Source organism: Octopus bimaculoides, chromosome 6, assembly GCF_001194135.2.
Source record: "Octopus bimaculoides isolate UCB-OBI-ISO-001 chromosome 6, ASM119413v2, whole genome shotgun sequence".
Lineage (NCBI taxonomy): Eukaryota > Metazoa > Mollusca > Cephalopoda > Octopoda > Octopodidae > Octopus > Octopus bimaculoides.
Window position 1 is genome coordinate 26,860,694 of NC_068986.1, and position 12,826 is coordinate 26,873,519.

A 12,826-nucleotide genomic window follows, 5' to 3' on the forward strand; every position below is an offset into this window, starting at 1 on the left:
GCTCTCCCTCCCTCGCGCTCTCCCTCCCTTCCCCCTCTCCCCATCACCTCTCCTCTGTCTCCTATACCTCTCTCCAGTGATCACTCTCCCTCTTTCCCCTTTTGTCCATCCCCTACTCACTCTTTTCTTTCTCTCTTTCACATACCTCTCCTTCCCCCTCTAGCCCCATCCTCTTTCTCCTCCTTGCCTCATCTGCCCGCTATGCTCCCACATTCCTCCTCTCTCATCCCTCATTCTCCACTCTCTGCAATTCCTTATGTAGTCATTTGTTGTTTAATAATTTTTATGTCCATTTTCCTAAGCAAGCATGGGTTAGACAAATATTTCATTGAGACATTGTTTTACAGCTGAATGCCCTTTCCCTTGCTAACTCTTACCTGGGTTTTTTTTCTTCTAACAAGTAAGGAATCTCTTATTTCACACATCTTCAAAGGCACAAAGCCAGCAGATGATTGGTTGACAGGAGAAATAACAATATCACCCCTTGTAGCTCGCAATTTTCAAAGAGGTGCAAATGTAAACAAACTCATATACATGCTCATGCAAATTGACACATACACTCTCTCTCTCACACACACACACACACACACATTATGAGCCTCTTTCAGTACACATCTACCACATCCACTCACAAGGCTTTAGTTGACTGGTGACTAATAAGAAGACACTTGCTCAAGGTACCATGCAGTAGGACTGAACCTGAGGCCACATCGTTGGAAAGCTAACTTGACAAACGCTCAGTCATGCCTGTGCCTATCTCTTTTAATTTCCTTCTTCTTTTATGATTTCCGTTAATAATTTTTACTTTTTGAAATTTTTGAATTTTTGAATTTTTTTTTAAGATTTTATATCACCTTTAATTATTTTTATTTCACGAACTTACATTTCATGACTATTAATCTGACACAGTTAAGAGAGGAAGTTGATGGGGAGTATGCAAAGCATTAAACTAATTCATTTTACTAACATAAAAACAACTTATCTATTTATTTTGTTCCTAATTTTCTAAACTTTCAAAAATTCAGTACAATCCTTTCGTTCACTTTTTCTTATTATTTTTATTGCCTTCAGCCACTAAACTGATTTCCATTTTATTTATTTTTCCACAGCTTCTTATTTCATTTTTGTCAAACTATTATTATTTGTTAAAGAACACAAACATTTTTTTTTCCTCCTGAAGAATTTAAAACAAATATTGTAAATATTAGCCTACATTCTTGATTCACTGATTAGGAAGTGAATTACACTATTGATGTCATGCCTTTATACAGTGTGTATTTTTTCTTCTTTTCTTTTTTCTTTTGTTATGAAAATGATTTCCTTAGCGGAAGTGCTTATTGCTTCTAGTATCTTGCATGTCACAATCTTCCATGATGTGAACTTTAATGAATTTAATGTTTAAGGTAATGCTAGTGTTTCTGATAGAACCAGGAAGCTGTTGCTCTCATTATGAGCCAAAAATGTTTTAATATAGAAAGATGAATTGATAGAAATATATAAAAGAATTGTGTATGTGTGTATACGCACACACCTGTGTGTACATACACCTGTGTGTGTGTGTGTGTGTGTGTGTGTGTGTGTGTGTGTGTAAACATGCACCTCTGTGTATGAGTACATACACCTGTGTGTGTGTGTGTGTGTGTGTGTGTGTGCATACATGCACCTGTGTGTATGTGTGTATACACACACATACACACACACAGAGCTGCGTGTGTGTACATATTGTCATTTAACATCCATGCTCCATGCTGGCTTAGGTTGGATGGTTTGACAAAAATCTGATGAGTTCAAGAACTGCATTGTGCTCCAGTGTCTGCTTTGGCAAGGTTTCTATGGCTGGATGCCCTTCCTAATGCCAACTACTTTACGGTGTGTACTTGGTGCTTTTTTCATGTTACCAGCAGTATTGAGGTCACCATGTACCTCACAAGTCTACAAATCCAAGGTGTTTGGTGAAGCGTCTTTGTGTTAGGTGGGAATTAAAGTATGCGAGGTTGGGGCAGAGCAAGTTCTTGTGGAGAAGTTACATGTCTACTCACATTTAGGAGAGAGAGTAAGAATGAATTGGTAGTACCTTCAAAGAAATAGACAGTGGTGATGAGGTGCCCAAGTGGCATCTCAGGTAGGAAGAGTAGTAGTGGGTAGGGGTTTACAGGAGTGTACGAGGGTAGAGATAGGGGAAGTGGGTAAGAGGAAGGTAGGTGGACAGCATTCTGTAAATATTGGGAAGGGATGAAAGGATGTGGTGCTTGAGTTGTGGAGGCTAGAGGGATGCTAGCAGCAAAGTTATAACGAAGATACCATTGTCAGGAGCAGAGTAGAGGGATAGAGACATAGTGCATGAGGAGTGATTATTTGGTGGTCCAAGGAGAGGGGATAGGAAGGCCACTGTTTTCCTTACTGTGGGTTTGGCTCAGGACTCACCGCTTCATCCCATGTCTTCTTGAGTCTTCTTTGTCCACAGGCTCCAGCCACATAAGTGATCAGTATTTTATACAGCTGTTCTCATCCATACTCATTATATGTCTGCACCAGTGCAGTCTTCTTTCTTGCACATTGCATCTGATTCCTCTTATGCCCATCTGTCTCTCAGCACATTTATGCTATGTTGAGGCATATTTACATATCCAATAACACATGGTTGTTTCATTTCTTTCCAAGTCCTTTGCATTCAAGGCTCATATCTCACTACCATGCAGCATTGCAGGTCAAACACAAGCATCATGCAATCTGCCTTTCACTCTGTGGGAAAAGACCATTGTTGCCAGCAATGGTAGTGGCTCCCTAAATTTTTTCGAACCTGTTCTTAGCCTGGTTACTATACGTTCACAACAACCATTTCCCTTACTGATGACATCTCCTATGTAGCAAAAACTATCAACTATCTCTAGTGAGCCATCTGGGCATTCAAGGAGTTCTATTTCTGGTGTGTTCATGGGACATACTGTTTCAGTGCATCTATCACGTATGAAGCTTAGTCTGCCTGTGATTGCTCTACATCCATAGCTTATATTCAGTGCAGTGTATGGACCTTATACCTACTCCTTTTCTGTCTATCCAGCAATGCCATTTCTGTGTGGGTACCAGGGTTCTGTCTTCTTTCCTCCTAATAAATTGTTTTTTGATTGAACATCAGGATGCTCATATGAAACCCATGGGAAAGTCCATCATAAAAATGTTAAATTGACACTTATTTCATAATTATCCATTTTGTAATCATTCCCCCTCCCCTCCCATTTGAAATGATTCAAAATCTGTATTTTATTTGATTTCAGGTGGTGAAGACATTATTGAAGAGGATGATATGTTAACCGAGGAATCTGACGATGACCTTGGCAGTTACTTGGAACATGATTCAGATTCTGATCTCTCTGACACACTGATCGATGGGCAGGATTTGCCCTCAAACTTCTCATTAACTGGCAAAAATAACCAGCTTTTGACAAACGGCGCAGGACTAATCGATTTTCGTTCCAACATTGCTGCAGTTGCAGCCGCAGCTGAAGCTGTTGCTGCAGCTTCTGGCGTTAATGGTAGCTGGAACATTAGGCATTCAAATTCTTGCAACTCTAATATTTGGACTGATGCTGCCACCAATGTCAGTCTTGTCCATTTTTCTACTGAACTCTTGTCTACATCTGCAACATTCCTTGGACAGAAATTGGAGCTCAATCTTAAAAACTCCAAAGTGGGCACATCAGATAACAGTGTGGATTACACTTCATACAAAGACAATAACTATGAACTGAAGAATATGATGCTTTCTGGTATGTATTTATTTCTGTTTTTTTTTTTTTTCTTGACTGACTTTGCTTTTGGAGTAGCTTTTCTTTCTTCTTTTAGTAACTTTTTTTTTTAGGTTGATCTGTCATATGTAATCATGTAGTTATTGTGCAGAAACCAGTGTGTGTGTGTGTGTGTGTGTGTGTGTGTGTGTGTGTGTGTGAGTAATGTATATCAACAAAGAAGCTAAAAATTAGCAAGAAACTTGCAAAACCAAAGCTTTGCAAGTGAAAGGCCTTTGCGATATTTGTTAGTGATGTGTTACATTTGGAAGAGCCATTAGAACATTGAAGAGACAGCCTTGCAGTATTCAGTTCTGGCTTTGTGTTCTGAGATCAAATTCTTCCATGGTCAACTTTGCCTTTCATCATTTTGAGGTTAATAATAAAGTACCAATCCAGGTTAGTGGATTGTCAGAATTGTTTAGAGAGGTGGGCAAATTGCTATGCAGTATTTGTTCTGATCCTTTGCATTTTGACAGCAATGCTTATGATAACAGTGACACCAAATCAGCAGCCTTTCTCTTGGGTAAATGTCAGTGGTATGGAGTGGAGAGACTTGCATTTACGGACAACAGCATGTCTTACTCAAAAAAATCTTGTCCAGGATTGCACATGTATGTGCAAATGCATGGTCAGACAGACTACCTTGTAACATCTGTTTAGGCTGTTTGTATTCTGATGGTAATACTTGCAATAACATTGGTGCCAAGTATTGGCACTTGTATCATCATCTTTCCCTTGGACAACATCAGTAGCCTGGAGAGCAAAGCTTTCTGGGCATAAAAACAACATTGGTGAGATGCAGGTCTGAGCAATCTGCAAATCTGTAGTTTTATGAGATGTGTACGAGAGATACTTGGTTGTCCAGTTGGGAAAGATAGAGGTTGCTGATACATCTTCACTACCATCCTTTATCTTTTCCAACTGGGGTAACTGTGTATCTCACCCTGTTCCTGTCCTCTTATCATGCTATAATCTCTCATCACCTGGTATAAAGCCACCTTCCTCGATACTACCCTCCATTCAATTGAGAGATCTTGTGAGTTACTTGGTGACCTTACTAGTGTTAGGACTATGTAAAAAGCACCCAGAACACTCTAAAATGGTTGGCATTAGAAAGGTCATCCAGTCATAGAAACCATGCTAAAGCTGACATCAGAGTTTGATGTACTCCTCTGGCTTTTCAGATCCTGTCAAATTGTCCAACACATACCAACATGGAAAATAGACATTAAGTGATGATGATAATGATCTGGTGACTTCTGATATTTAAATGTTGCAGCAATTTTAATGTCTTTAGACAAGAAAATATTGTGTGAATTATGTGACTTAAATTCATGTGATTAACAAAGAAGAATTATTTATCATCAAACCACTTTTTGAAAGTAAAAATTTGTTCCATGATTGCTCTCAAAGTTTTCTAAATATTTATGCTCTTATGTATGTGTCTTATGGGAAATGTAATAAAGTTATATGTCCTTTAATTTTAAAAGCGTTACCATAGCCCATGAGACTCATTAGAGGCGTGGTTATTACTAGCAGAGAATTGGTTTTGGAATTTGCAATCCTCTCAACTACCCTTATTTATGTATTTGTTTTGTTTCAAGCAATTCAATGCTGTTTTAGTTACGTTCCTTCTAGCAAAGTTTGCAGTGAAACAGTACAAAGAAGTATCCATTGTTCCACATGTATTTTTTTTTGTTGTATATAATTAGAAGAAATATTTTTAGTAGTTATATAGTTAATTGAGACAGTTAATAGCCCTCATACTGTCTTTGGCATCAAAAAGAATTTCTTATTTTAAGACTTAACTGCATTTTAAATGAATCTCTGAAGAATAATCAAGACACTATTATCAAGAATGTGACCCAGGTGGATCGAAATACACAGTGCTAATAATAACATTTAGTTGTAAATAGGAAAATATTATCAATGACTTAGTTGAATCTGGTGTTTTCAGTTGACTGGAAATTTTTTTTCTTTGCAAAACATATCCAAAAATGTCTCTTGGTATTTTGATAATTTCTGTATTCATAATCTACTAGGTTATAACTCTGTAGAAGATTGGCATTCTGCTGAAATAACTCAGAAGCTTCATGATTTTGTGATAGAAACTGATACTGAGACAAGCCGTGGACCTACAGATACCGGTAAGAAATTCCAGTTAGTTATTTACAACCATTTTTTCAATTAACTCAATGATACTTGTTGAAAACACTTATTTCGCTTTTTATTTCTTTGCATTTAATTTTTGTATTGAAAAGCTGCATACCTCATGGGGTGCAGATCAGAGAACAGGATATGAAGAAGACCCATAAGCTTGTAAAATAGTTATCAGTTAATAGAGAATCTGCACAGTTTTGCAGTGTGGCATCTTCCCATTTTTCTCAGTCCTTTGTCCATTTGACTTTGGTAATCCAATGTCTTTAGCTCTAACCTCATTTGAATATATCTTTGCCATGTGCGTCTTCCAAACTAATTCACACATCTCTGGAAGCAAAATTATCCATCTATAGTTGATTGATAGTATTGAATTTCAATAAGTGCTTGAGAAATTAAGATTCTTGTGATCCATGAATTGAATGGGATATAAGACAGGAATCAAAATCAAATCATTGATATTGATTTGGCTCACAGGGAGCTTACATCTTCTGTACAACACTCATCATTGTGACTCAGACTAATCACTTTATTAGCATTTCTCAGAATTGTAAACTCTGTTTCTTTTTTATCATTCTTTTCTTTGAGTGATTGTTTCTCATGTAATTATTGCTTTTCTTTTCAGAATTGTCTAGCGCTCTGAGTGAAACAGATGCTGAAGGAGATACCCAGTTAGATAGGTAAAGATATTAATTTCATCAGTATTTCATATTCATCATCATTTAACATCCACTTTTCTATGCTTGCATGGGTCAGATGGAATTTGTTGAGGCAAATTTCCATGGCCAGATGCCCTTCCTGTTGCCAATGTTCATCTGTTTCCAAGCAAGGTAATATTTCCCATGGCCCAAATTTTTTTTTCATAGAAGATTGGAAACAATCAACATTGAGCAACATAAGGCATTCTTTTATCTAGGTGGCCAAATTTGGAATGGAAGTGTCTTCTCCAAGGGCATTGTAGCCAGAATAACAACAGGATTTTCTCTTTGTTTTAATGAAAGTAGATTGCCTGTTACTTGTGCTTAAAGTTGTTGCTGTATGGTAGTGAAACATGGGCATTGGCTACATAGGATGAGTGGTGATTAGAAAGAAATATAGTTCACTTCCCTGGATGTATCATATTTGTGTGTGTGTGAATGACAGAGCACAAATGAACTGAAAGAGAAGCTAGGTATAAGAGGAGGCAGATGTAGTGTGTAAAGGGGCAAGATTGCACTGGTACAGATATGTGATATATATGGAGGGTGACACTTAAATATAGAAGTTTTAAGAAATTCAAGTGGAAGGAACTTGTGGATGAGGTAGACTGTGGAAACATTGGTAGAAGTGGTACAAACTGACTTACGGTTGCTGTAGATCATAAGATAGTGAATGATAAGTGGAGAGACATTCTGTTGGAGAACACTCAACTGTCCCATGCAAGCATGGAAAAATGGATGTAAAACGACTATGATGATGAGGAAGAGTTCATTAAACACTATCATAACATTAAAAAAAATCATATGTGGTACTTTAAAACAAGGAGGTTCCTGTTTTGCTAATTTTCCATTTATTTACTTAAAGAATAATAAAGAGCCATTTGCTATATATGTATATATATATATATATATATATTGTATCTCCTTTTGGTTTCTTCCTCTGTTTTTTGGTATTATATATGTATTTACTTGTCTATAAGATGCACTCCTGTATAAGTCTTTATCAGTTAAAATCAAATATAGTGTGACCTACACATGAATAAATATGGTGTGTGTGTATGTATACACACACACACACACACACACACACACACACACACACACACACACACACACACACACACACACACACACACACACAAATATAAACTGAATTATATATTTTGTTTATTCAGGAATGAAAATGACCGTCTACATTTACAACATGTCATTGAAGTAATTCAAAACGAAGGCTTGCTCCATGTTGTTAAAGTGTTGTGTGATTGGATGAAGTGTCATGCCAGCGTGATCACAACCTGTGCACAGGTAGGTGCTTGATACATTTTCTTTTCTGATTATTCCATCAGGAGCTAGATTAAAAGCCACCCTATCGGGCAGCTTTTAAGTTAGTATACAGAAAAAAAAAAATATATATATATATATATATATATGTATATATATATTTGATATTTTTGCTATGCTAGCATGAATAATATAATATTATTCACAGGGTTCTGCTGAGCACAATGCTTGGGAAGCAAACTTCTTAACCACAAAGCCATGTTTGCTAGTAATTTGTGTGTTTATATGACTGTGTTTGGCAAGAAAACCTCAGGTTTTGACAGTTCAACGTCTATCTGTAAGCCTCAGTTGTGTGTGTTTATGGTTAGCCATATGGATATGGAAAATAGCCCTGTAGCTGCTAGCTTTATATTGTAACAGTTGCTTGAACCTGGTTGTTCAGGTTGAGTAGACTTATGATCAGACATTCTAACAATGACCATCTCACCTTTTCATATATATAGTTTATCTCAGATTACATTTTCCAATACCCTTTCCTTTTGTAAAGCTGGCAGAATGTGATTTGAGAGTAAGTTAGCTGTTGTTTCTTGCAGATTGAGCTACCCGTCCACATAGTGGCTCACTTCATAATATATGCGAAAGTCAAGTTAGGCTGACAGTGTTCCTTTCTCTCCAGGCTATTTTGACTAAGATCAGAAACCATAAGGGTGAAGAATAACAGAACTGAATTAAATTGAAATGCTATGACCACGAATTGAACTTGCAGCACAGACGCAGTTTGCCGAAAGCTTAATACCTCTTTTCGGCACTTGCATGTATAAATGTATAAAAAATAGTCTGTCTTTAAGTAACAAGTTAATACTTTTCATGATTTTTGCTTTCTGATCTCCCACCAGCTACCCTAGTCTCATTAATTGGATTGATAAACTGATTTTAGATGAAACTGAAATGCTACAAATAATCTCTATCAAGACTATTTTGTTTTTGTGTGCATTTACTTCGTTTTCGTTTTGTGTTTTTCTTTTAAGTTGCTTTGGAGAGAGAGAGAGAGAGAGAGAGAGAGGCAGGAAAAAAATTATTTTTCTTCTTTCCTCTTTCGCCATTCATTTCGTTCAAGTTATTTCAGGCCATAGGGAAAATAGTAGTTACCTCCCTTGGGTCGTTTTGTCAGTTGCATGAGCGTGGGGTGGTGGTGGTGGTGGTGGTGGCCTTGGCGACGGCGGCGGCGAGGAAGAGGCATAGAAATTAAAAGACCTCCGTTGTTATTTTCCAATAGGAATTGAACATTCCCAGCTCACCCATCCCCACCCCACTAACTCATTCAATCATGATTATTGTTTTTGTCATATTCTGCAAGATAATTGAGTTAGGAATCCCACCATCACCTAATTAATTTTCTGTAATTTAATACAGAATGTCAGGTGCTGGAGAAAAAGCGTGATTAAAAATTATCTTCTCTTTCGAATTTGATTTTTAATAACTCAGAGAATATTTGGTAGCTGTCTATTATTATCATTATTATTATTATTATTATTATTATTATTATTATTATTATTTGACTATTTATTTTATTTTTTTTGGCTGCAGGTGTCTGTCTGATGAGTGCATCAACCTTTTACTTTCTGCTTTGTTGTTTAGTCATGCATTCATTCGTATTAATTGTGTGTGTGCATGTGTGTAGGAGGCATGTAAATTAGTCCATCAGTTCTGTATTCTAATGAAATGCTCCTCTTTTTCTTTTTTCTTTGTCCATAGCATGAAATTAAGAGTATGGAGCTGTTTGACTAATTGCTAGTGATGATACGACTGATGATGGATTAATTTTATCGTATTCATTATTACAATTTTGTGAATATTCCAAATGATTTATTATAGCTGCTGCTGTTGTTGTTGTTGTTATTATTGTTGTTGTTAATATTAGTGTTATTAATTATTGGTATTTTGTAATATTTAGTTATCTCACATTTTCAGATTCTAAAATTGCATCAGGGAAGATTTTACCATTTTTTTCTTCTAGTATTTGTGAATTCAGTATCGGTAATATACTGTGGTTCATTCAATCAACTGCATCTTCTGCCAACATTTTTGGCCTTGAGCCAATGTTGGAAATCATTATTTTTAATGCTGTAATAATTAATCTTGTTAGATTATTATGAGTATTGTGGTTGTTCATCATCATTGTTATTTAACGTCACTTTTCAATTCTTGTATGGGTCATACAGAATTTGTTTTCCATGTTCTGATGTCCTTCCTGTCATTAACCTTTGCTTGTTTCCCTGCAAGGTAATATTTTCCCATAACTAGACATGTTTTTCATGCAAGTCTGTAAACAAAAACCTGACAGTAATGCTCATTTGCAATCACTACATGATGTCATGACTAGGGTACACACAAACCGATATACATATATATATATACAAAGAGCATCTTTCAGTTTCTGTCTGCCAAATCTACTCACAAAACTTTGTTCAGTTGGGGCTGTAATAGAAGATACTTGATTAAGATGCCATGTTGTGAGATTGAACTGGAGACTACATAGTTGAGAAGTAAACTTCTTTAAAACATGGCCATGTCGGCATCTATTCTTAGTTGATATTAATATTACTATTATTTGAATTATATTCCTATTTGCTTTGAGACCAAATTTTACTAGTGTCAACTTTTGTCTTTCATCATTCTGGTTTTGATAAAAATAAGTAGTGAGGTTGATTTAATTAACTGTACTTTGTCCTCCCAAATATTTGTGTCTGGAGCTGGAAATTAAAAAAAAAAAAGACTTGTTTATTAGTTAGATGAGGAAGGGCAGCAGCTGTGATATTTTAAAGGGCCTTTGGAATTTGTAGGGAGTGGGTGGGTGGAGGAAAGAGAGGAAGAAACTATGCTTGTATGATGGAAATCCTTGTTTACAACCATCATGCTATGTCAAGACAAGGACACACACACACACATACGCATGCACACACACGCATGTGCACACACACACACAGACACACGGGATTCTTTCAGTTTCCATCTATTAAATTCACTTACAAGGCTTTGGTCAGGCCTGAAACTGTAGGAGAAAACATATTCTCAAGGTTCTATGCAGTGGGACTGAACCTGGAACTATATGGCTGTGAATCAAGTTTCTTACCACACAGCCACACTCTGAGAAAAAGCGAACGAATGAAAGTAAGAATGAGAGAATGGAAGAATGAACAAGAGAAAAGAAGAAATCAAGAGAAAAGGGAAGGAAGAGTAAATGGATAAAAGGAAGAATTTTTCTGTATGACTTTGAAAGTTTTTGAAATGATCAAAACTTTCATTATTGCTTTCCAACAGTGTACAGCATTGATGTTTTCTGGTAATATATGTATTACAGAAATTGTGGACTGAAAAACATTCTCCACAAATACAGTCTTGTAGTCACAAACTTTGAGATAAAATCATTGCTTAAGAAAGTGTGAAAAGGACTAATAAAAACACCATATATACTGTGCTATAACTACTGTCAGTGGGTATGTACAATTTGTTTGGTGAATTAAATTATTTTATTTGATTCAACAATAATTAAATAAAATAATTATTTAATTAAGACGAAGAAGCTGTAATTTACTTACCAGAATAGTGCAATCAAGTAGATGTGTAGTTGTGTATGTATGTGTGTGTGTGTTCATGTTTGTAGATACAATATCTCTGTCTGTCTATCTGTAAGATAAATTATGTAAAAATGTCTGGTTGCTCAGACACTAGAATCTTATTCTTTTGCTCTTGTCGGTACAATCTAGATAGATAGTCGAGTCTAGACAACTGGTTAACTAACACCCATCTCTCTGCTTTGCCACAACACTATGTATTCTAAGTATGAATGCCTTCAAGAACTTGTAAGAGAACCTCTATGCTAGGGATCGACCATTCTTTTGTAATAACCCACCTGTGGATGTTTTTCTTTTCTTTTTTAACATTTCCCCCCATACCCCATATCTGTATTACAAGCATGGCTGTATGGTTAAGAAGATTGCTTTGCAACTACATGTTTCTGGGTTCAGTCCCACACTGTGGGACTATGGGCAAATGTTTTTTTTTTTTATAACTATATCCCCACGCCTACCAATACCATGTGAGTGAATTTAGTAGCTGGAAACTGTGGAAGCCTGTTGTGTGTGGTTGTATTTGTTCCCCCTTGCTGTCTGATAACTAGTGTTGGTTTGTTTATGTCCTTGTAACTTAGCAGTTTAGCAGTCATGAGGTAGTTCAATTCCTGGACAGGGCTGTGTGTTGTGCTCTTGAGCAAGTCACTTTATTTTCATGTTGCTCCAGTTCACTCAGCTGTGAAAATGAGTTGTGATGTCACTGGTGCCAAGCTGCATCAGCCTTTGTCTTTCTCTTGGATAACACCAGTGGTGTAGAGAGGGAAGGCTGAAATGCATGGGCAACTGCTGTTTTCCATAAACAACCTTTCCTGGACTTGTGCCTCGCATGAGAACTTCTTAGGTGCATTCCTATGGTCATTCATGACCAAAGTGGGTCTTCACACTTTACCTTTTATTTATCATCATCATCATCGTTTAACGTCCGCTTTCCATGCTAGCATGGGTTGGACGATTTGACTGAGGACTGGTGAAACCGGATGGCAACACCAGGCTCCAGTCTGATTTGGCAGAGTTTCTACAGCTGGATGCCCTTCCTAACGCCAACCACTCAGAGAGTGTAGTGGGTGCTTTTACGTGTCACCCGCACGAAAACGGCCACGCTTTCGTGTATTTATATATATATATATACACACTTTCTTAAGCAATGATTTTATCTCAAAGTTTGTGACTACAAGACTGTATTTGTGGAGAATGTTTTTCAGTCCACAATTTCTGTAATACATATATTACCAGAAAACATCAATGCTGTACACTGTTGGAAAGCAATAAT

At 36.7% G+C, this 12,826-nt stretch overlaps 1 protein-coding gene across 1 annotated transcript in view; it reads left to right on the forward strand.

Moving 5' to 3' along the window:
* The window catches only part of LOC106881821 (nonsense-mediated mRNA decay factor SMG5), a 109,646-nt gene that overhangs the window by 53,810 nt on the left and 43,010 nt on the right, over window positions 1-12,826 (forward strand). Inside the window, exons 14-17 of the mRNA XM_052968428.1 lie at window positions 3,276-3,767; window positions 5,831-5,935; window positions 6,571-6,625; window positions 7,819-7,948. Of these exons, the coding sequence (XP_052824388.1) occupies window positions 3,276-3,767; window positions 5,831-5,935; window positions 6,571-6,625; window positions 7,819-7,948 (782 nt within the window). The remainder of the gene's footprint in view (window positions 1-3,275; window positions 3,768-5,830; window positions 5,936-6,570; window positions 6,626-7,818; window positions 7,949-12,826) is intronic.